The sequence below is a fragment of the Merops nubicus genome, unplaced genomic scaffold (genome assembly GCF_000691845.1).
Source record: "Merops nubicus isolate BGI_N331 unplaced genomic scaffold, ASM69184v1 scaffold15533, whole genome shotgun sequence".
NCBI classification, from domain to species: Eukaryota; Metazoa; Chordata; class Aves; order Coraciiformes; family Meropidae; genus Merops; species Merops nubicus.
Genome location: NW_008601085.1, coordinates 1 through 24,248, shown reverse-complemented (window position 1 = coordinate 24,248; position 24,248 = coordinate 1). Strand labels below are relative to the sequence as shown.

The following is a 24,248-nucleotide window of genomic DNA, read 5'->3' as shown; positions in this document are numbered from 1 at the left end:
GCTATAATCAACCATCAGAACGTGCTGCTACCTGTTGTCTTAATTTGTTTACCCTTAGAGGTTTAGCTCCAAATGGTGTCATACTTGTTGCCAAAACAGTCATGCTAAGAAGGCCAACTAGTTTGCTGCAATATGTAAACTGAAGTAAGGTGACACCATGATCTAGCACATGCTGTTTGAACCTGTTACACTGTAAGAGTCTCACTGAAACTTTTTTTATACAAAAGTGTTGCTAACTGCAAGGAAATAGATAATTTTTCTACTTGCCAGAAAAATGTCTGCATGGATTTTTTTGGTTTTACTAAATTTAAAAGCAATTTATACACTGTTACTAATCCTGTAAATTCTGTTTTGGAATGACTGTTTACAGAAGTCATAGAATGGTTTGGGTTGGAAGGGACCTTCAAGATCATCTAGTCCCAACTCACCTGGCATGGGCAGACTCCCACTAGAGCAGGTTGCTCAAAGCCCCATCCAGCCTGGTCTTGAACACCTCCAGTGATGGAGCATATACAGCTTTGCTGGGCAACCTGTTCCAGTGTCTCACCACTCTCATAGTGAAGAACTTCTTCCTTACATCTAATCTAAATCTGTCCTCCTCCAGTCTGAAGCTTATTATTATGATATTACTCCATATCCTATCACTACAAACCCTTGTAAAAGTCTCTCCCCAGCTTTCTTGTAGGCCCCCTTCAGATACTGGAAGGCTGCAATAAGGTCTTTCCAGAGCCTTCTGTGATATTGCCTTCCCTCTCAGTCAGCTCCTCCTCCATCCCCAGGCCCAGCTCCATGGACTCCAGCTGATCACTGATGTAGAGGGCAACACCTCCCTCTTCTCCTTTCCTAAAGATCTTGTCTCCCTCTGTTGCCACACTGCAGCCATAGGAGCCATCCCACCCCATCTTAGTGAAGCCCTCTAGGACTGTGCACATCTAACTCCTCTTGGTTGGTCCTCATGCTTGTAAGTGATGAGTGGCTCTAACAGGAATGCTGTAGGTGTGCTATCCACTAATGTTTTTAGACATTTTTTTAGTGTGGATTTTTGTCTTCAATACATTTTGTTTGTACTAAGAACTACTGCTGGAAGGAAAGATTCAAAGGTTTAATTTATTAGATGCTCTTCAAGTGTTTTATCATGATAGTCACACTTGCTAAAGCTAGACCAGGCCAGATAAGTCAAAGTGAGCTTCAGATCCTTTGAGTTTAGAGACTGCCTGGATTTATTGTTGATAACAACACCTTAATTTCTGAATTTCTTCCTTTTAGGAGCGTGGCCTGTTCTAATAGATGATTTTGTGGAATATGCACGACCAGTAGTCACGGGAGGGAAACGTAAAACTTCCTAACCCCAGATGTGGCAGTGTGGACTGAACTCCATTAGGTAATGAAGAGTTCCTGACTGATAACTCTGCACGTTGTTGCTGTTTTCAGCAGTCCTGATGAGATTCTGGAGACAAAACTGAAAACTCTTCCTTTTCTGCCTAAAGAAAGCAGTGACTCACTTGTGGATGCTTCCAGAACCAACTCAGAAGATAGTCCAGGCTGTTCCTAGGCTACTGGCTTCAATTATTCTACTGGTTGTATCATATAGGATGTAGATTTTTGCATGATTTTATACTTTGGAGAAGTTTAACTAGAGGCCATTTTATTAAAGTTTTGACAGCACAGCATGCCATTCAGTTCATGATCCAAAGTGAACACCAGCAGTTACATAAATAAAACTGTATTATATTGTACTTATATTAAAAGCAGTATTTGTGGTATATAAATTAAATCCCTAAATAAAACATATGCAGTATGTTGTATTTTTATACAAGTTAGTTCTGTGGCTCTGTCCTAATAGAGAATTGTAACAAAACAAACAAAACACACTTTTTTTTACTTGCTGCCAAAATTTTAAATTGATGTTCTTAAGTCTTAGATGTATAGATTCATTACATCCAGCCTTTTGTTTTCTCCCAGTGAGATGAACTTCCTCATTATTCTGGAAGTGCTTGGACATGTAAGAGCATTGCTGAGGAAGGGCCACTGCTCTGTGCAGTGTTGCAGCTCCAGGGGATTTTTTTTTATTAACCATTTCAAAGTAAGCATTAAACAACCAAAGATGCTGTTATAATTCATGTTTGGGCATCACAATTCAGTTAGCCTTCAATTGTTTTGTTTATTTAAATAATGAATAATGGTAGAATATTACTTTTTAGTTTTATCTGTAGCCTGAAACATATCATAAATTGTAGCTAAATTATGAATGCAATTCCTGGCACTACTCAGAGAGGGGAAAAAAAAGAATAATCTCAAAGACTTAATTGTCTTCCACTTTAGAGGAGTAAGGAGACTTTATATTAATGATAAGCATTCATGCTTCTGAATGTATTGTGCATTTTGTTTCATTTAAGAAAAAAAAAAAGGGTCAATTAATGCAGTATCATTGATACTGGAATTGGACTGGTTTTCACCAAATCTGAGTTTGTTCAGGCATTTGTTTCTCCCCTTTCAGCAGCCACAATTATCCAGGGTATAGGGGTGTGTCTCCTTTCTCAACAGTGTCTTCCTATGCCTAAGCACAAAAAAGTTTTGCCAGAAACTCTTCAACATGACTTCACCCAGGGCTCTTTTAAATGCTACCTCATCAGAATGAGTTTCAGAGCCCCTGTAAAAGTTTGTGAAAGATTTCTGGAAGGGGATGTCCAGCTACAATTAACAGATTTTCTGTAATGAGTGCTGAATTAGGTGTGAGAGGTTCAGAGAAAAATAGTTGTGTGAATCTGTATAAATGATATCTGCTTGGATCATACCAGGTCATTTAACTCTTGCATGACAGTGCTATTTTATTTAGTAGTTGTGAGGGTGTGAAAGCTTACAATATTCTCTTAAACTCTAATATTTAGAGTTGCACATCAGCAGTCAGCTTTCATTTACATCAGTGGAGCCTAAAGAGCAAATGCTTGTGCTGCAAACAGAAAGATCCCCTTCAATCCTCTGCTTGAGAGAATTCCAGCTGTGCATGGTGTTTAAAAAGCAATATTAGGAGGAATTTAAACAGTATTTTCTGTTAGTAATACAGCAGGTGAGTTACAAATCCCTCATAAGTGATTTATTTGTAGTTTTTTTCACCCAAAGGCAGCTGTTTGTAAAGGTTAAGCCCTTGCTTGGAAGCCACTAGGTGTCAGTGTCCCAGTCCTCAGCTGCCTCCCTCTGCTCTCCAGGCTTCAGGGAGTAACATTAAGTCAAACTATCACCTTCTGACTACATCTTTTCAGGAGGGCATTTGTGTACATAAGTCCAGGTATTCTACAGAGTTCAGCAGAGGTTTAGAAGCAGTATTATGACCTTTTTAAATGCATTTGATTTGCCTACTCTGTCTCCCCCAAACAAGCCATTTTTATAGCTGCTGTTGGCAGCCTGTTGGCTTTGGAGAACGTGTAACAACTCATAACATCAAATGTGTTTATCCAGCCAAAAGCAGTGGAATGCTTGTTATTCACACAGTTGCCACTTCAAATATATAGCTATAATATAACTGACCAGCAGTAGCTTTAGCTATTGGTCTTGATGTAACTAAATAGTTTCATACTAGAGCTTGTGAAACTTGTTCATGCTGAGAACTCCTTCAGAATCAGCCTGATGAACTTTCTACCTTTTAAAATAGAGCATGTGAGTTGAGGGTTTTTTCAGTGTTAATCTGAGGAAGAAGGAAGGTGTTTAGCACAGTATTGTTTCCATATATATGTGCACTTACTCTTAATCCTCATTCCTGTGAGAATCCTTCATGGAAGGTACTTTCTAACAGAAGAAGGCTGGGTGAAGTACTCTCAAGTTAGGAGTTGCTCCTTACCAATCAGTTTCCTAGGCATAGTATGCTTTTTCTTTTGTTCTTCTTAGCCTTCTACACATCTGAAACCACATATACACTTTACATGCCCTTAGATAACTTCATGGAGTAACACCTTGAATGATATTAAAAATAAATGCAAATTAACTGCTTTCAAGTGATGAGTTCCTTATATATTTTAAGAATTTGCTGCTGTCCCCAGATCCACTCTTCAGGGCCCTCTGCCTTGCTTTTTAGGTAAGCTGATACAGTGCTGACACCTAGACTGATCAATTTATAATCATAAATGGTACAGATGTCTTCAAGTTGTTCAGTGCCTACAGTATCAGTTCCTAGACATGCTGTGTGTGCTTTTCAACTTAGTGCCAAGCTGTTTGGTTTTACATCCTAGAGCTTTTGAAACTGAGCCACAAGACTTGTACTTGCCAATTCTAAATTTAAATGTGATTTGTTGTGTATGTCATGTCAAGGAGAGCAAACCTGCAGGCATCTGCTCATCCAATGTACCTGAGAGACTGGCTGCTGAGTAAGCTGTATGTGTGTAGATATTGTGGCAGTGGAAACAGGAATAAATGGACTGTCAAAGGATTTGAGTCAGTCGTGTGAGGTGTCTGGATTTTGTCAGCCTCACAGTGGCCAGTGTTTTTTTTCTTGTGTTCTGGTTAATTCATTAGATTCTTGCACAATTATTCCATCAGTCAGAAGAGGGGAAGGACATACCTCAATTTCTGAGCAGCTGTAATGTCTGTTTTGTTCACTTGTGCCACCTTGAAGCTTTTATTGCAGCTCTCTGTTTAGCTGCAGTGCTGCATCCACTGCACATACCTGTAGTATGTGCAATTACAGTACAAACCATAGTTTGTACTGGATTTTGTCAGCCTCACAGTGGCCAGTGTTTTTTTCTTGTCTTCTGGTTAATTCATTAGATTCTTGCACAATTATTCCATCAGTCAGAAGGGGGGAAGGACATAACTCAATTTTTGAGCAGCTGTAATGTCTGTTTTGTTCACTTGTGCCACCTTGAAGCTTTTATTGCAGCTCTCTGTTTAGCTGCAGTGCTGCACCCACTGCACATACCTGCTAGTGACCAAGCTGTCATTAGTTTGTACTGTAATTGCAGAGGTTTTGCTCAGTCCTAGGCTCTGAGCTCTGCAGGAGGAGCAGCACACTCAGGAGTCTCTGCAGAGACCTTCAGAGGTATGTATTCAACTGTCCTTAATTCTCTTCTGAGGGTTGAAATCAGAATGAATAAGTTGTCCTCTGTGCTGTCCCAGCTGGCATCCCTCCACACTGGTTTCAGCAACCACTGGCTGCTCTGGTGCCACATGAGTCTCTCTTCCTTCTCCTGAAGCAGTGAAACTGCTGGTGCAGATGCCAGCACAAGGCTTCTGAAAGGGAGAAAGTGCCATCTTTTACAACCATGAGAACTTTGAGAAAAAAGGAATTCAACAAAACACGTTCTCTGAGCTTTCCACTCCATACAGCAGAACTGGGTAAGGAGAACGTGCCTCTGAAAGGGGCTTTTTTGATAGAGCTGTTGGCAGAGGGGGCTGCAGCTGCAGCTACCTCTCCACATGCAGGAGTTTCTGTATTTCAGACAAATGGGGACAATGTTCTTCATGAGAAGGACCTGAGGAAGCATAAAGGCATTGAGATTTTGATTTAATATAATTATTGGGGTACTTCATCCTGCTGGTGTGTAGAGTTGACAGATTCCCATGTGTTTTCTCTTGTGCCTCTTTTATAAGCAGTGAAAGCTCTGTCCTGGAGCAGACTCTACAGGCTTCATGGGAAGACATGGGCTTCTGTCAAGAGGATAAAGAAGCAAGAAGTCCATGCTGCAGTGTTTAAATCATACATTTCCTTTAAGGTGGTGGTGTAAAGCAGTATGGAAATTCTTCATCCCCACTCAATTAAAGAATTGATTAAAACCAGTCAATTTTTTCCTGACTCTCAGGAATTATAGAACACTATCTTATTGTTCCTAGAGGCATGATCCTGTTGCCAAAGTGAAACCCTTTACTGAAGTGGTAGGAAAGATGCAGCTCTTGACACGTCTGACACCCCCTTGGTGGGCAGCCCTACATTTCCAGTGTCTTTTCCATTTCCTTTGGATGGGTGAACATAGAATCAGGAGCAGTTCTCTTCTGGGTCTCTTTGGATGGCAGAAGCATCACTCACACATGGGTCAAGTACTTGGGGTGTAGTCATCTTCTTTAAACTCACAGTGCTAAAGGGGTTGTGTTGACAGAGCAGTTTCAGCCCATGCTCCACTGGCCAGTTCATCCTGAAAGATGCCAGCACCTGCCTACTCCAAGAGCCTTCTCCTGGGTGCTGGGTTTGCATCCTCTCAGGTGGAGCCCCATTTGCTGAAGGCACTTTCATGTTCTCAGGTAGGGTTTCAAATGCAGTCGAGCTGAAACAACAGCCTGTTGCCACCAACACAAACAAGTATTTTCTGTCCTGCCTTCCAATTCCTCTTTTGCTGGATTCTCCCCAGCTGAAATCAGTCATGGACACTGAGAGGACACCAAGGCTGCATTTTTCTGATACATTTACCAAATGCAAGCTCTACTTTTTTTGTTCTCTTGTGAATATGTTTGTATGTATATCTATCTTAATGGAGCTATTGTATTTTGGCTGTGTTTAAGACATTCAAGTATGATATTTGACAATTGTCTCCTTTTGGGGGGATTAGGGGTAGATCTCACTGTGCCTAACATACCTCTGCCCTGAAAGCTCATCGTGGCTGGAAGTACCACACGAAATGGAGCTTGTGTGCAATTAACCAATTAAATAAAGACTAAATCCTTTGTTGTGTGTTCTGTTTTGCAGAGTTGAAAAGCAGAACTTCTCTGGAAGTTTAGCTGTGTTTTCATTACAGCCTTATTTCACAGTCAAAGGTTTTATTCCTAATATGGGCTGAGTTCTGAGCAGCCAAGTGTGCATGCAACAGGGTCAGGTTCACGGGAGGCAAAAGGGTGGTGCTGGGAAGGAAGAGAGAAATGGAAAACTAAGAATAGCTTTGCCCCTTCTCAGGAAGGAACCTTCCATCTGATCGAGGCCCTTCTGGTTCCTCGTGGTGCCTCAGCAGGTGCTCTCTCCCATCCTCTCTTAGCAAGTTCAAATTCCAAAATCATAAGTGCTTCCAAATTGTAATGTTACATGAGAGTGGAGAAGAGGTGGGTGCCACAGAGGGGTGCATGGACCTGTAGCAGAGGCACCAACATCAGTGCTTCTGCCCAGTGTCATTTCTGTAAGCTGCCTTGGTCTTGGTTGTCTTGGTCTTAGATGAGCAGCTTGATCTAGTTGGAGATGTCCCTGCTTATGGTGTGGAGTTGGACTAGATGACCTTGGGAGCTCCCTTCCAGCCCAGATATTCTATGATTCCATGGTGAGTTTCTCTTTCAGTGCAGAGTTGTTCCTAGCAAGGAAGACACACTCTCAGTGTCCTCCTTTTAACACTCAGTATTTCTGTTACCCAAGTGCTGATCTGGAAAACAGGAGTGTGTTCTTAGAGGCTCTTTCACCACCTTGGTGCCTTGTCTCTTCTGATGTAGCATAAGGATGGAGATGCTTTTCTGTGCTCTGGAACTGCAGTAAGGCTTCTGGAGTCCACTGGTGTTTCTACACATCAATAACTCAGTCCATGATTAAATGCTTGTTGCTGTGGGTGATAGGAGGATGCTCCCTTTACACTCCAGACCTTTCCCATCTCAACAGCAATCTACCTTCTGAAAAAGATCAAAGAAAAACAAAGACTTCTCCACAGGTATCCTTCATCAAAATTACAGTCAAGCCAACCACAGCTTTCTGTTTATCTACCTAAGTACATTTTTATTTCTATCTGTAAGGTAGCAGTAATTGGTGAGTCTTAGGAGAGCGTGGATGGTGATTCAGAACCAGGATCTGAGTCAGTCTCACCAGACCCCTTGGAGGAAGATTTTGAGCTTGCACAATAGACAATTTTGGGGGCAAAATACGTTTAAAAGGCTGCAAGACAAAGCCCCTTCTTCTGCTGCATGCCAGAAGCAGTGAATAAAACTACAATAACAGAATGAAGCACATAATTGCACAATTATCAATTTTGAAAGGATGAAAATCAGTCTTGCTTGTGCATGAACTTTCTCAGAGTCACAGGATGCCATTTAAATATATATTTCAAAATAGTTTGGGTCCTTCCAGAGTCCAAATGTGGGCTGCACCTGAGCTTGGCCTGAGGAAGAAGTCACTCTTTGCCAGGGAGTAAGAGGCAGGGGACTGGAGTTGGTGTTTTACTCAGTTCTTATCCAGGGGTGCAGTCAATCAGCAAAACAATTTTTGTAATAGGTGGAACAGAGCAAGAAAGTTATTGACAAAACATCACCATAGGGTATGATTAGAAGTGGGAGAGGTAGTCTGCATTTGATTAGATTTCTTGCTGCCTAACTCCTCCTTCTGGTTTTTACGGAGTTTGGCAACTCCCTTTATCCCAGGCTTCCCTTCTGACTGGTCCCTGAAAGGGAGCCTGACTCCAGCCTTTCAGAAACAGGCAGGAAAATAGATTAATTTACAAGTTATTAAATAAATAAACACCCTGTGGAGCCATCTGTTTTTCTGGGTGTAGAGTTACTTACACTGGGGAGGGCTAAGCACTTTCTGGCTTGCTGCACGCCGGCTCGCAGGGACGAGGCTTTTGCTCTTCACTTCACAGGTCCCCTCTCGTGATTTCATGGGACAAAGCCCCAGGAAAATCCCTGGGTTATGAAATATTTCCTCTCCATCAGGTCTGGGACAAGAGATGGCCTCTGCAGAGCCAGAAAAGGAAATCCTTGCCTTATAGAGAGTGCCCTCGGTGTGACACAATGGCCGATATAAAGTGGCGGGGGAGCTGAGCCAGAGGCAAAGGAACAAAGGAAGATCAAGATTCGGGGGCTGGCTTGGACAAGAGGGAAGCAGCCAGTGTCTCAAGGATGGATAAATTTAAGGCTGCACTCGTGCTGGCTGGGGTGGGGGATGCTCTGGGGTACCGCAACTTCTCCCGGGAGAATAACGCCTTGGGTGCAAAGATCCAGCAGGAGCTGAAGGAAATTGGAGGGCTTGAGAACCTGGTGCTGTCCCCAGACAAGTGGCCAGTAAGTGACAACACGCTCATGCACATGGCTACAGCAGAGGCTGTCATCACAGGTAGGTACAACGGGACCGTGTGGCAAGGAACAGAAGGGTTGAGCTGCTGCAGCTCCTAGAGTGAAGCCTGAGTGCTGGGGAAGCTGTGAGAGAGCCCATCAGAAATGCTCCCTGGGGGAGTGAGAATAGTGAGAATGTGCATTGCCTTCTCCTCCTCCATGGGGACGATCCTCTGACCACCACACAGACTGAGGAGCTTTGATTTCTGGAGCGTGGAGGGGCTGTCCCTGTGTTTTCCCTAGGTTTGTACACTTGGGTAAAACTTAACCACTAAAACACCACATGCCCAGCATGACAAAAATAATTGCTCAGTAAATTATCTGTGTGCTGGAATACGTCAGGGAATAATATAGCCACTAGAGATTATTCTGCCAAAGATAAGGGCTCTTCTAAGTGCCTTTGTAACATATTTGTGCCCAAAACTCCAGGCTGGAGGAGAGTCACCTTCATACCTCTTTCAGGCTAAAAATCAGTAGTGCTGCCTCCTCCTTACTGCCCCGTGGGCAAAAGGTTGCACCTGCAAGGCTATTAAAAGAACAACTTGCATTATGAGGAAAAATCAGTGTCTTTGGTCCAAAAAATATTGTAGCATGCTGTGTTTTATTATAAAACCTATCAGAATAGTGAAAGTTATTGATCTATGGCTTCTAAAATCACAATATTTTGAGAGAGAACATTTGGCTTTTCTTAACTTAGGAATAGCCTTTTGTGACAGACAACAATATTTGTATTGGTAGTTACACCTCAAACTAGAGCTTCCTGAGATTATCATCACCAAAAGTACACTGGAAGACTGAGCATTCAGCAGTGTTTTGCCTCTTCAGAATGAATCAGGTTCTTTTTCTTTAATCTCTGCAAAAATATTCCTCATTTTTCTTAAAAAGCCCAAGGCTGGGTAGCAGAAGCTCCCAAGGTAGCCAAGTCTCCTTCATGTCAATGAAATTTCCCTTGTGCTGCTGTTTCAGTGCTTTATCTGCCTGCTTCCAACCTGCTCTAAATTTAGTAGGTGGAGATCAGTTGAAGAGTGTGTTGGACACTTCATACTTGGCTCTGAGCTAACCAATGGTTTAAGGGGTAGCTAATACACTAAAGATAAGGGCAAGATGTCAGTCTGTCAAGAAAAAAGATGACTAACATATTTCTGAATATAGGCTATGATTAAATGCATATCATATGTTTCTTGCTTATTGGACTCTCTAAAACCATAACTTCTGGGTAATCAAGCTGCTCAGAATAACACTAAACTAATAAATCTTATTTCTTAAATAGAGCAGGAGCACGGTGGCTCTAAAGAAATAAAGTCTCAGCTGTGATTCCCATCAGCTTTGTTTCTCCTACACTCTCCTTTCTTTGGCCTCATCAGACAAGCTTCTTACAAATGTGCTTTTGTGGGCTGGTTAGAAAGCAACGAGCTGGAGTGTGGAATTTTAGTAAGAAAACTTTATTCCCTAGTAACACTGCTGAGCCAGGGGAAGCAATTCCTCCTCTCCATTTCCCACAAAGAAAAGAGAACCACTCCTGCCCCACAGCAGTCTCCTCCTGGCCAGGGGAACACAAGAAGAGCTGCTGGGCTTGCTCATCACCCCAGTCAACAGGAGGAAGCTCAAGGTGGTGAACGTGGGTCTGAGAGGCTGAAGGCAGCTGCCACTGGCCCCAGGGATCTGCTCTTCTCATGTAGCAGGGAGCTCTTGCTTCTGTGTAGGCTGAGATTTTAAAGAATTTGTTTGGTTCCTGGAACATTAACAGAAAAGAATTAAAAAAAAGATAAGAAGGGGGATAAGCACTAAGATTGGTCCTGTCCCTCACTGCCTTGCTCCCCACAGGTTCTGCTGCATGGAGGACATCCCAGAAGGGTGATGGAATCATTACAGAGTCCTAGAAGGGTTTGGGATGGAAGTGACCTTTGAGGGTCATCTAGTCCAACCTCCCTGCCATGGGCAGGACCTTCCACTTCCACTCTGAAGGGGCGGGCCCTTCCACTTCCACTCTGATCAGGCTGCTCAGAGCCCCATCCAACCTGATCTTGAACACTTCCAGTGATAGGGGGACGGACCAAAACTTCCCTGGGCACCTGTTCCCAGTGTCCCATCACCCTCACAGTAAAGAATTCTTCCTCATACCTAATCTAAATCTATCCTTTAAAATCATTACCCATCATCCTACCACCACTCTCCCTAATAGATTCCCTTCCCATCTTTCCTGTAGGCCCCCTTTAAGCACTGAAAGGCTGCAGTAAGGTCTCCCTGGAGCCTTCTCCAGTAAGGTTTCCCTGGAGCCTTCTCTTCTCCAGGCTGAACAACCCCAACTCTCTCAGCCTGTCCTCACAGGGGAGGTTCTCCAGACCCCTGATCATCTTCAGGGCCTGGACTCACTCCAACAGGTCCATGTCTCTCTTATCCTGTGAGCCCCAGGTGGGGTCTCACCAGAGCAGAGTAGAGGGGGAGAATCACCTCCCTCCACCTGCTGGCCACACTTCTCCTGATGCAGCCCAGGATGCAGTTGGTTTGCTGGTCTGTGAATGCACATTGTTGGCTCATACTCAATTTTCACCCAGCAGTACCCCCCAAGTCCTCCTCAGGGCTGATCTCAATCCGTTCATCTATAGTTGTGCTGGAGATTGCTCCAACCCAGGTGCAGGACCCAGTTGCACTTAGTCTTGTTGGACTTCATGAGGTCAATCTGGGCCCACCTCTCCAGCCTGTCCAGGTCCCTCTGGATGGCATCTCTTCCCTCCAGCATGTCAACCTCATCCCACAGCTTGGTGCCATCTGCAGACTTGCTGATTGCACTCAATCCCACTGTCTGTGTCACCAACAAAGATGTTAAAGAGCCCTGGTTCTGTTCCCTGAGGAATTCCACTCATCACTGCTTGGACATCAAGCTGTCAATGGCAAAGGTTTGAGTACATCTATCTAGCCAGTTCCTCATCCACCCAGTGGGCCATCATTTGACTCTGATCTCTGATTAGAGACAAGGATGTCATGCAGCACAGTGTCAAATGCTTTGCAAAAGCCCAGAGAGATGACATTGTTTTCTCAGTGGTCAGAAGCAGCAGGGGCTCCACACTGAACTGACACTCCCCAAACCCTCCACGTGCACAGACTGAAAGCTCAGTCTGACAACAAAGGATAAATGAAACATCTGCATCCAGAAGGAACCTGTCCCCCAGGGGAGGATCAAGAACAGCATCTTCCAAATCAGGGGAACTGTCCCTGCAGTGGGGAAAGCCTTCACCTCTCTGACTTAAACAGGGTTGGAAAAGCCCATGAGGGTTCCATCCTACAGAAAGAACCTGTCCTGCTGGCCTGCTGGCTGAGAGAGCAGCCTGGGTGCAGGAGCTGTGGTGGGCTTGGGCAGAGCAGAGGTGTTGGACCACTCTCTGTGGCTCTGGGGACAAGGCTTCTGCAGAAGCTGCCAGGTTGTAAACCTTCCTCCTGGCTCCCACCCAGGCAAGCTGATATCTGATTCCTACATGTGGAAAGAGTTGGCAGCTTGAGAGTGTCTTGTTCCTCTAGGACTGTACGTGGGATGGCCAGAGTAACTGGTAAGGCATTTTTTTAGGTGAAAGGAGGGGAATCTTGGGTTCACCCTGCATCTTCTCTGTTCACCTCTCTGCATAACTGGTCCTTTGGAGGGGCTCTGGCTTACAGGGCTCCAAACTCTCAAACTAAACATCTTTACCACCAACCTTTGTCAAAATGAAAACATTTTTAGAACTTTCCCTGCTCTGTCATTCAACTTGTGCATCAAACCAAGTACCAAAGAGGCTTTTTCTAAGTACATAGGAAAGATCTAAATGGATAATAGAAAAATAATCAATAAACAGATATTGTTAATGAACTTACTCCAGAAAGAAATTAATCTGCTGGAAATAGTACAGACTGCAGGGATTACTCTTAGTGATCTTTATAATTGTTTTCATCAAAGCTCACTGTGCTGACAGAAGGTATTTGAATCCCTGTATGAAAGGCCTACAAATTTCAGACAAAATACATATAAAATACAGATTAAAAGACCAGGTTACTATCTTGCTTTTCTGTTTACTCATGTGTTTCTTGTTTTAATGGTTCAGTAGTAATTTAAAAAGTGGAGTTTTCATTTGAAATTGGGTTTGGAGCTGCTGCTGAGTGCAAAGGCACGGGCTGAGCCAGGCACTGCTGGCTTCACTGCACCCCCAGCCCCAGCTCCCAGCAGCAGCACACTCACCTTACAGCTAGACAGCATGAACAGAACGCCTTCATCTTCCCAATTAAAGGAATTAAAAGTGGAAAGGAAAGCAGGAAAAGAAGAGAACAGATGAGACTCTTCTCACTCCACCCCATGCTGCGTAAAAATGTGTCGAGAGTCGCACCAAAACACAACTGAGTGTGTCCCAAGTGGAAATAACACTTCCTAAACGTGTAAAAAGCTTGCTTGTTTGTTTTCTTGCTCTTCTGCATCCTTCTCCCTCTCTTCTGAGCAGATTACTGGTGTCTGGAAGACCTGTACCGGGAGCTGGTGAGACGCTACGTGGACGCCCTGGAGAGGCTCCCAGGGAGGCGCCCGGACCCCGCCACCCTGGAGGGCTGCAGGGAGCTGAAACCAGACAACTACCTGCTCGCCTGGCACACCCCCTTGGAGAGGCTGCCAGGGAGGCGCCCGGACCCCGCCACCCTGGAGGGCTGCAGGGAGCTGAAACCAGACAACTACCTGCTTGCCTGGCACACCCCCTTCAACGAAAAGGGTAGGGTGCCCCTTCCCCTCTGCAGGCCCTGGGTGGAGTAATCCATGCTTCCAGCCTTTCTGGTTGCATGGGAATTGTTTCCTCTTCCCCCCCCCCCCCATCGAAGGCTGCTACCCCTGAAATGTTTTCCTGTTTGCCTGAGGATGGCAAGACATCTGCCAGGGATTCCTTCTGGAGGGCACTATGTCCTCTCCTAAACCAACCCTTCCCTCTATTTAAAGAGACTTTGTTCTTGGCTTTGTGCCTCGGGGTCCAGATCTTTGTCCTTGAGTTGAATGGTTATTTTAAGAAATATTTTCTGCCTTTTTTTTGTGGTCCTGGATCTTTCCAGTGATGTCAGATCCAAAGCAAAAAGCCAAGCTTGTGAATTGCTCTGAGCATTCACTGGAGGGAAAACAGACTTTTCTCCAGGTGGATGCCCTGCTAACAACCCTAATAATCCCCAAAATTCCTAACCCTCTTTCTTTCTCTTGATGATCATTTCATTGGATGAATAACTGAATTTCTACTTCGAGTTAAATAAGGTGCAGGCAGCAAGGTGCACACACGTGCACAGAGATGCATACAGTGCAATGAATTTTGAAATTCATTGCCTGTAGAGACACCAGATCATCAGAGGAGGCAGACCTAGGTGGCTCCAGGCTGCTGGGAGCTCCCAGAGGTGGCACTGTGGTGGTGTGATGCTCTCTCTCCCACTGCCCCACGTCCAGACACCGCTCAAGAGCTGTGCCTATTGATGCAACCTCCTGGCAAAGGCCCCGTGGCACAATGCCATGGCTATTTCTGGGTCTCTGCAGTCATTTTTCTCTGACACAAAAAGCATCCTTCACTCAGTCCCTGCTCCTGACAACAGCTGCTGGGAGGGAAAAGGATCCCTCCCTGTTTACTCTGCTCACCCCACTGCCAGCCAGGCAGATCTGGGAGAGTGCCCCTTTGGCAGTTGTTGGGTGTTTTGTGATTGGCAGTGAGTAAAATCTGGTCAAAATAACTGTGGGAAATGTTGCTGGCCCTGAAAACCTCTCAGCACCTCCAGCAGTGGAACATGGCTGTTCCTCAGCCCATTGTTGTGTTGGAACTACACCTCTTCCTTTAGCCTTCCTCATCCTCAGCCTTCCATGACAAACTATTTGCTTTTGGGATGCTCTGGGCTAGAAGGATCTAACATGAATTCCTGCCTTGAGGTCTGGCAGCTAAAGCTTCACCATTTGGTCTGACAAGCACCATCCTGAACATCTCCAGAAGCCTTTTTTGAACCCTGAGAGGAAAAGAACCAGGGACATCTTCAGCCTTCAGTGGCACCTGACACTGCTAGGGACATAATTCATTTTTAAATTGAATTTCACAAATTTCTTCTTGAGGCAAAACCATTCCATGGGCATTGGATGCCTAGAAGTTGGATGCCTGGATGGGCTGGAACCAAAATGCTGTTTTCCTGTGGTCATTCCCTCTTATCTCACCTCTAGGAAGAATTCATGTGCCACCCTTCATGGACCATTGAAAGCTTAGCTTAGGTAATTTTACATTGCTTATATGATGATCCTCTGCTCAAATTCTTGTGTGTATGGTCAGCACATTGAGTTTTTAAGCCAAACTTCTCTGTGTGTCCCTGCCACCTCATTGCCTCACTCATTACAGAGGTACTCAGGGTATGTTAAAGGCTGGTGACCACCAGAAGACCTGCCCAAGGCTGTCTAACACCTTTTATATTAAGTTTGTTTCCAGTTTATGACATTGATAAGATCAAGGCTACAATTTTCACTACTGAGGGTTTGTATCAGTGTTTCTGTCAGTGTTTGTTTAAGGTTTGGATGCAGGAGTAGCCAAGAAACAGGAGGAAAAAGGAGACACTGTGGAGATGGCCTGGTAGGATTTCCAAAAAACTCTCACTTAAAAAAGGCACTAAGTGATGAGGCACTAAGAAGCTACAGCATGGCAGAAAGGTTCTCCTGAGGACAGACAACAGGTTGAAAAACAGTAAAGGAAGAGCAGGAGGTCAGCAAAGTGAAAGATAATCTGATTCAGAGTTGTGGAAGATGCTCCCAGTGCTGGGTGACCGTGGCAGTGAAAAGCCATGTGCAGGGGAGTGGGGGAGAATCCTAATTTCACACACAGAGCTGCCATTGCTGGTTCAGTTACCATTTTGGGAAGGGATCCTGGAGCTACGATAGTTCTACAACAAGGCTGCATCAGTGAGAGCCAGAAAGCAAAGGGTCTGTCAGAAATAACTGGGAAAAGAAGAGAGAATAAAACACAAAACATATTTACACCACTATATAAATCAGTAGCTGCTGTTTCTTGATTTCTGAATATCATCTGGTCCCTCCCCCAAAAATAATGGATGAGAACTAGGAATGATATGAGGAAGGATGGTTGGATTAGTAAAAACCTGCTTCCATAGGCTGTGATGTCTAGGAGAGTACAACAGAGAGCTTAAAGTCACAGATAACCTGGAGAACATGATTAGGGACAGAGAAAACTCACTGTCTCCTCCAGCACAGGAGCTAGGGGCTGTCAGACATGATAAGTTAGATCAGCCATTGATCTGATGGTGGAGGACAGTCCTTATGTTCTCACACACGTGCCTCATCTGTTGCTTGGACTGGTCTCACTGTCCCTTACTTCATGGATTCACATGGTAGATACTGAGACATGGAAGCTAACACCTGCCCATCACCTGAAACCCAGCCTAGGCTTAATGTTTCTCCATCTGATGGAATTTTTTGCTACCAAGTTTGCTTGTCTAACTCTGCACAAGGTTTTAATATAAATTCCCAGACTGGAGGAACTCAATGAGTTTGCCAAGATGAGCAAACACACCAGCAGTCAGTTTACCCTCATGCATCCTCCACTTTGGATATACTAAGAGATGTTTAGCTAGCAGCTCTGTGTGGCACAAACCCCTTCCCTCTGGGACCAGCAGCATGGAGGAACCATGACTGCACAGTGAAGAAGACACTCATCTGCTGTACATGTGAGGGACAGATGCAAACACTCCACCTGCAGCTCAGGTACCCAGCCTTTCCTTCAAGAACAGGACTAGGGGGAATGGGGCAAAGCTGGCAGTGGGCAGATTCAGGCTGGATGTGAGGAAGAAGTTCTTCCCCAGGAGAGTGGGGAGACCCTGGAATGGGTTGCCCAGGGAGGTGGTTGAGGCCCCATCCCTGGGGGTCTTTAAGGCCAGGCTGGAGGAGGCTCTGGGCAGCCTGATCTAGTGGGAGGTGTCCCTGCTCATGGCAGAGGGGTTGGAACTGGGTGATCCTTGTGGTCCCTTCCAGCCCTGACAGATTCTGATCTGTTTTAACAGAGGACTTTAGAGCCCTAATGGCTCAATGGTTGGACTTGATGATCTTGGAGGTCCCTTCCAACCTAAAGGATTCTATGATTCTAACAGTGGCCAAAGGTATTCTGGAGAGGTCCCTTTTCACTGTTATCAGGAAAGCTAGTTAAGGGTGAGGAAGCAAATTCTGACCTTGCATGTGATAAAATGATCTGTTGCAAAGCCTTTTGCACAGCCTTTCAAACACCTTTGTCAGGTGTTTGACCTTATTTTTGGAAGAGTTATTGCGTGCAAAGTTTGGGCATTACACTCTGAGGAGGAAGGGCAAAGGTATCTCCATCTAACCTAATTAGATCACCTAACTAGGGTGGCCACTCAGGATAGCTGCTCTCCAGGGAGAGGGAGAGATCTCCTCTCAAGAAATTCAGGTTCTAGTTGGTCTGTATGGCACCTGCAGATGCCAACGGGTGGCTTATGTTAGCCTGGGTCAAGCTGCAGCTTGGCTGGAAGCAAATCTTCCTGCCACCTCCAGTGCCTGCTCTGGAGATGTTTGGGGTGACACTAAGCTTCAAGCAGTGCTCTGAGAGAGCTCCTGGTGCTCTGCCTCCAGCAGGCACAGCCCAGAGGAGCAGCTGAGGGAATTTCTCAAGACAGGTAACTAAAAGCCCTGGCCCTGGCTCCTTGACATCTGCTGCTTCAACTCACTCTGGCCCATAAATTGCTCTTCCTGGGCTGTCCCAGCAGCTAATGCAGACAGAGCTTTCTCCACCCTGTCTATCTGAGCAAGACAGGGAGACTGTGCTTTTAATGTAGGTTCCACAGAGGCTAAAATTAGGTGGCATAAATATGTCCCTTATCTTCCAGGGACTATAGAGAAATGCTGGTTGCTCTCAGCCATACTGAAGGTCACTGGGGAGTGTGATTGAGCAAAGACAGTGCTGAAAAATGCCAAGTGCTTTGAAAAATCGAATCCCATCCCTCCCATGGTGGGTGCCTGCAAGGAGTTAATGCTTTTTGGGGCATTGGCTCACCAGCTGCAAAGAGGAGATAATAACCTCACTGGTGCCTCGTGGAGATAAGCTCATTAAAACTTCTGTGGGATCCTGATATTGCTGTGATAAGTGCTGCAGGGAAACTCATTAGTACATTTAAATCTCCATTGGATGAAGGGTTTAAAGTCAAACACCTGGGATCATGCACTCAATGCTGAGGATGAAAAGAGATTCTAAATTAGCTAGTGAATAAATCAGCTCCATGCTGCATGAGGGTGAGATTCCCAAGACCAATCTTGGTCAGTGTAGGCTGCACCATAATGAGTGTGCACACAGGCACTAATTTTGGGTCAGAGGGGAAACCTCAGTTCTGACTTTGCCTGACTTTGGAGGACTTGGCCTTGCAGCTCATAGTTTCTTTTTGTGCACTTTATTGTTTTATGTAGCAGAAACTCTTTTGCAAACTACCTGTGGAGTTCTCTAGGATGAAACCTGCATTAAAATGGTGAGATCAGCCGTGATACTTATATGAAGGGTTTTAATCCTCTGCTTGCAGTATGAAGGCTTAAAATAAGGGCCCAGTAGAAGGGTATCTGCTTCTCAAACTTCTGTTTCTAATGCTGGCATCTGGAGCAAGCAAAACAGCAGTGCCAGCCAAGGATGAGTAGAGCTGGCAGGAGAGTGTGAATCAAACAAGTGCTGTGAAGAGGAGAGCACGCTGCTCTCTGAGACCACTTCAGGAGATGGGAATATACCTGTGAAACCAGAATGACTGTGTAGAGTTAAAATCCCTTGCAAGAAACTTTCAAAATAACTCTGCATGTTGGTGTCCCATCCCCTGAGGAGCTCCCATAAAATGAGTTGGATTAACAAAACGTGTTTCTTTCCCATTTTATTAAGACAGTGGTGGATCATTAGTCTCCTGCTCAATCTTTGGTGTTATCTGTTTCTTTTAGGGTCTGGCTTTGGAGCATCCACCAAAGCCATGTGTTTAGGGATGAGGTACTGGAAGCCAGAGAGGCTGGAGGCACTGATTGAAGTGAGCATCGAGTGTGGAAGGATGACCCACAACCATCCCACAGGTAGTGTGAGCTGACACCCCCAGGGCTGCTTCTGGGGAGTTCACCTGCTTAAACTGCTTCTGCTTTGCAGATCCAAGGCCTTGGTTTGAATTTTCCTTGGATAGTATGAGCATGTATATGTTACTTGCATAGGCTCATATATTTTCTTTTATTTTAGACACACAGCAGCCTCAGACTGGGAGTTTTCCCACCTAAAATCCAAATAACTAACCACAACCTGTCTTATCCAAAGGTTATTCGTGTCACTGGCCCTAATCAAATTTTAGGATTCATGTACATCCAACTGACTGTTTTATTTTGCAAGTTCATGGTTCAGAGGAAGAACATTTGACAGGTTTGGTCATATCCAATCACTGCAGACACAGGCCAAAAAAATCTCCCTCCACGTACTTGAGGAGACAATTTGAAACATTCTCTAAACAAAGCACAAACAAGCAGATTTAGTGTTGGTTTGAATATGCAGGTCTGTCACCCTGATCATTTTATGCCACGTAAGTGTGTGTTCATTCTGTCTGCTTTAAACAGCAACAAATAAAATCATAATGAATGGTGACAGGTTCAACACGCTCAGTGCTCTGAAGCAGTCAGAAAAGTCATCAGGATGGCATAAAATTAGAGGAAAAGAATTCAAAGCAAAGCAGACAATATCATTAAGCCAATATATAAAGTCCCTGGTGCATTAGTTTGCAGTTGTTGACCTCCCACCCTAGAAAGCACCTATTAGAGACAGAAAATGGCAACAGGGAGCATCCACACCATCAAATGCCTTCCATACTAGGAGAAATGACACCCAGAAGGAGTTTTCAGCTGGGAAGAGACAAGGGGAACCAAGGAGGGGCAGGGAGGAGAGGGGTGGAAGGGCCACCATGGACCTCACTACCATCCTGAGAGGTGCCAGGGAAATGCCAGTTGTGATTCTCACAACTCAAAGACAGGGAAAACCCAACTGACACCTCAGTCAGGGCTGAAGCAAAGGAAATAATTCCCTCTGTTGGGCATAATTAAGCTGCAGACCTCGCTGCTACAGGCAGCTGCCAAGCCCACAGATATGCCTGGGTTCAGAAGGGATCAGGCAAGGGGACAAGAAGGGCTGTTGCTGAGGAAAACAACCAAGCTGAGTCATTTAAATTGCCCCTAAGCTAGTCCAGAGGCTCTGGGGAGTGGGGAAGACAAACCAACTGGGCTGACTCTGCACTGGCATTAATTGCAAGCCAGGACACTAAAGGATCTTCATGGAACTTGGGTTAGGTGCTGTCTGAGTGAGACCCTTTGAGCTGGGTTAGGTGCTGTCTGAGTGAAACCCTTTGAGCTGGCTCTGTGTGGTTTTTTCATTCCTCCTGAAAGCATCTCTTGGATCCTGGGTTAGAAAGGGCTTTGGCCTGACCCACTATTGCAGATCTTACAGCAGAGAGAATGAGTAATTGTCTCATCTGGACTTGTAAGCTTCTAAAATAATTTGATTTTACTTTCAGCAAACACATGAAGTTCTGGCTTACCTCTGTGCATGAGTGAGCGCTCTTGGATCCATGCACAAAAGAAGCACGTGCATCAATACTTTGCTCACTTATTTAAATGACTATGTTGTTTTCTTAACCTTCTGCATGCTGCACTGGGTTGGTTTTGTTGCCTTTAACCAAAAGCCAAGAGCACAAGGAAATATGAAAAATGAGTCCCTCTGCTTCTGGAAGTGCCTGTTAACAGAAAGTTTATCTTAAGTAGACTCCTGTCAGAAGTAGAAGACCTAGCTGGGCAGGCAGACAGCATGTCCTGCTTGGACAATTGCTTCTTCCCTCTAAGGGGACAAGCCCATGCCTTTAACCAAAAGCCAAGAGCACAAGGAAATATGAAAAATGAGTCCCTCTGCTTCTGGAAGTGTAGAGTGCCTGTTAACAGAAAGTTTATCTTGAGTAGACTCCTGTCAGAAGTGGAAGACCTAGCTGCTTGGACAATTGCTTCTTTCCTCTAAGGGAACAAGCCCATGTCCCTTTAGAAGAAAGAAACAATTGTCCAAGTGAGATGTGTCCACGTCCCCTTAGGATAAAAGGAGCCAGGAATAGTGTGAGACCTAAAGAGCCCAGCTCTGAGGCTGGATGGGTCTGTAGGCAAGGTGATCCAGCCTGTAACTCAATCCCTGTGCACAAGTCCATTATTTCATGTGACTTCAATTAGAAGATTTTCAGCCTCACGCTGGCGGATTAGGTTTATTTTTGACCCCCACCTCAATTTCTGTCACGTTACACCCCCGAGGACCCAAACTCCCTTCTGTGTAAAATCAGTTGTGAGCTAACAGGCACCACATGAGCCAAGAATCTCAGCGTGCCACCAGCCAGCCTGCAAACAGGCAGGGGGGGGTTACATGCATTTGTTAACCTACCCGGCAGCCACGGGGCATTCCACTAATGATTTTACAAGGGACAGAACAAGGATGGAACAAGCACAGAGGGTGGCTGTTGTTCTCTCTGAATTCCAGGCTTTCTGGGGTCCCTCTGCACGGCTCTCTTCGTGGCCTACGCCATCCAAGGGAAACCCCTCGTGCAGTGGGGGAGGGAGATGATGAAGGTCGTGCCCATGGCTGAAGAATACTGCAAGAAAACCATTCGCCACATGGCAGGTAACTTGTCAGAGTCAAAACAGGTATTTCTATAAACCCATGTTCTGCTAGAATGACACTGAAGAAATATCACTCCCCAGTCTCTCCAGTTTGCTCCTTTCCCCTGTCTCACCTCTCCACAGGCTGTCCTCCTTTCTCTGCCCAGGCTCTAAGTTGCCCTGACTCTAAGTCCGTGGGTTGCCTGGTATATTGGTGGCAAAAATACAAAGAAAACCAGCAATAATAATACCCTGCTGCATGGTTTTCTTCTTAAAGTCTTCAAAGATTGCTGGGCAGAGGGGAGAGAGGAGTTTGTGCTTAGCAGGTTATTAATTAGGCAAACTGACTGCTGAGATAGGAGTTATTCAGCTCCCTTCCATCAATTAGCACATTTTCCATAAGAAAACCCACTGATGTTCCTCATTTTGCCAGGAAAAGTTCACCTGCAGGTGCCTCCTGGCCAAGGAGCTTTTGACCTGAAATTGAGATTTTATTTGTTGCTTTTCTGAACAGATATTTAAGGTACCACACGTTGTACCGTTGGTTTAAGACAACTGAGGGGAAGACAACTCCTGAACTTGATATTGCTGCTTCACTAACACATGTGATCTTCAGGGCAGAGGCATTTTAATCCCCTCTTGCCAGGGAGTGATGCATTTGTAACGGTGAGACCTGCCATGGACGGAGGAGTTACATTAAAACACAGAGGAAAGAGGAGGAAAAAGGGTTTTCTGTTTATCTCGAGGGGCAGCTGATTGAATCTGAGGGAAATCTTTATTCAAGAGCCCTCAGCCATGAAGATTTCCCTGGGAAGGGAAGCTTTAGAGAACGGGAGGAGCACCAGGGAGCCTTTCTGCAAGACCCCACGTTTTCATCCGCCCCTCGTTGCGCAGGAGGATTTTTTTAGCTGAGAGCTCTGAGGAGCAGGTGCAGGATTAGTGGGAGTGAGCTCCTCCCCGAGTGGCTTCACAGCAGGTCCCTGTCACTCCACCCCAGCCAGACCCCTTGGTGGGGAGGTATGCACGTTGGGCTCCTGGGGCACACTCTCCACAGTGCCCCTATTGTTGAGCTTTATCTTATTTTAGGAGCTGGAAAAGTCTTCTGCATTAAAGTTAAGCTCCTTGGAGAGTGAGATGCAGTGCAAAGCAATCCTGCCAGAGTCCTTCCCTTTTAAAGAACTCTTTTTTAGCTGCATTATTCCCTGTGGATAATAAACACAGAGTTCAGTCACAGAGGGTTCAACTCAACACCCCTCTCTGATATTCGGTTGTCAGCCTGTTGTCAGATAGTCCCATGGACCCAAATGTGACTGTTGTCTCAGGTTGGTCTCAAGTAATGGGATCAAAGATCACTAAGGTGGGATTTCTGACCATTCTACAGGTTCTCCACACTACCCAAATCTCCTGAAATAGCTCAATCCATTTGTTTCTGAGCCTGTGCATTGGGGTAATCACACGTCATTGCTTGTTGAAGTGCTAAATAGAAAACATTTGGGTTTGGGATACTCATGGGGGAAATAGTAAAAACACCCCAAAAGCACAAAGCAGGAAATCCATCAGGTCACCTGCATTTCTAAAAGCAGTTTCATACCCAGCAGATGGAGGGGAGGTTGGTAGTTTCCTTCAACCAACAATATTTGTTTGAGTGACATTTTTTTCCCCTCAAGATGCTCTCCTTGGCCTGATGTCTGGGAGTGTCCATTCACTCTGTTTTTCTGAACACCACCCTTTTTTTTTAGGGTTGTAATGAATGTTTTCCTTGTAATCAGGCAAAACTGGGGCATGTACTCAGGAAAAGGGCAGCTGGGCATTCCCAGGCATATAGAGCCACATATTTGAAGGCTCATCCCTATTTGGGGCTGAGGAATTGACAACCTTGTGAAAGTATCAGCTTCTACAAGTTCTGCAGGTTCTTGGGTGTTTTCACATGGAGCTGAAGCACTTTAAAGATCTTAGTTGCCCAAGTTGTATGATGTTCTAAGCAAAGATGCAAAATCAGATTATGTCCTTCAGAGACATGGTTTGGTCGTGTGCCTGCTCCTCAGCCACCTGCAGCACACAACTGAGCGACCAAACAGGACAGAAACAGGGGAGAAGTGGCAATGCTTAATTTTATTTTAAACTATACACCAACAGTCTCACCCTGAATTGCTATTTCTCCTTGGCACACGTTGCCATCTGGCCCATCTCACTGATTTCTAGTCCTTACCCCACCAGCAGAGTTTCACTCAGGCCCCAATTCTGCAGATAAATGTGTATGTAGGTGCTTAACAGGCCAGAGTGACTTACACAGCTCTGAAGGCTTTATAAAAAGGTCAAACCAGAGCATTGGCTTAAAAATAAACTGGTTTTAATAAGGTTATTTACACACATGATGTTATGTGTGAATAGTGATGCCCTTTAAAAGTGACAGAAAAAAGGAGAAAAACCTGTGGCTATTAAAAAAGGTTTATTTCTGTGGGCACATAGAGCAGAATTAAGTGTTATTTACCTTTTTACTCCATTTGATCTGTTTTATATTATATGCAAATGAATAGGGCTTTCCTATCTGCCTTTTCCTGAAAGATCACCCAGAAATTGTGTGAAA

The 24,248-nt window shown here is 45.0% G+C and overlaps 2 protein-coding genes across 2 annotated transcripts in view; both read left to right on the top strand.

Moving 5' to 3' along the window:
- The window catches only part of LOC103770626 (DCN1-like protein 2), a 3,228-nt gene extending 1,437 nt beyond the window's left edge, over window positions 1-1,791 (top strand). The window contains exon 3 of the mRNA XM_008937895.1: window positions 1,267-1,791. Coding sequence (XP_008936143.1) covers window positions 1,267-1,346 — 80 coding nt within the window. The 3' untranslated portion in view covers window positions 1,347-1,791. The remainder of the gene's footprint in view (window positions 1-1,266) is intronic.
- Window positions 1,792-8,784: 6,993 nt separating this feature from the next.
- On the top strand, window positions 8,785-21,683 carry ADPRHL1 (ADP-ribosylhydrolase like 1; the record flags this gene model as incomplete). The annotated part of the gene is made up of 5 exons (XM_008937896.1): window positions 8,785-8,998; window positions 13,461-13,524; window positions 13,621-13,721; window positions 18,947-19,072; window positions 21,543-21,683. Coding segments are annotated over exons 1-5 (646 nt in total), but the record flags the coding sequence as incomplete, so codon positions are not given.
- Window positions 21,684-24,248: the final 2,565 nt, after the last annotated feature.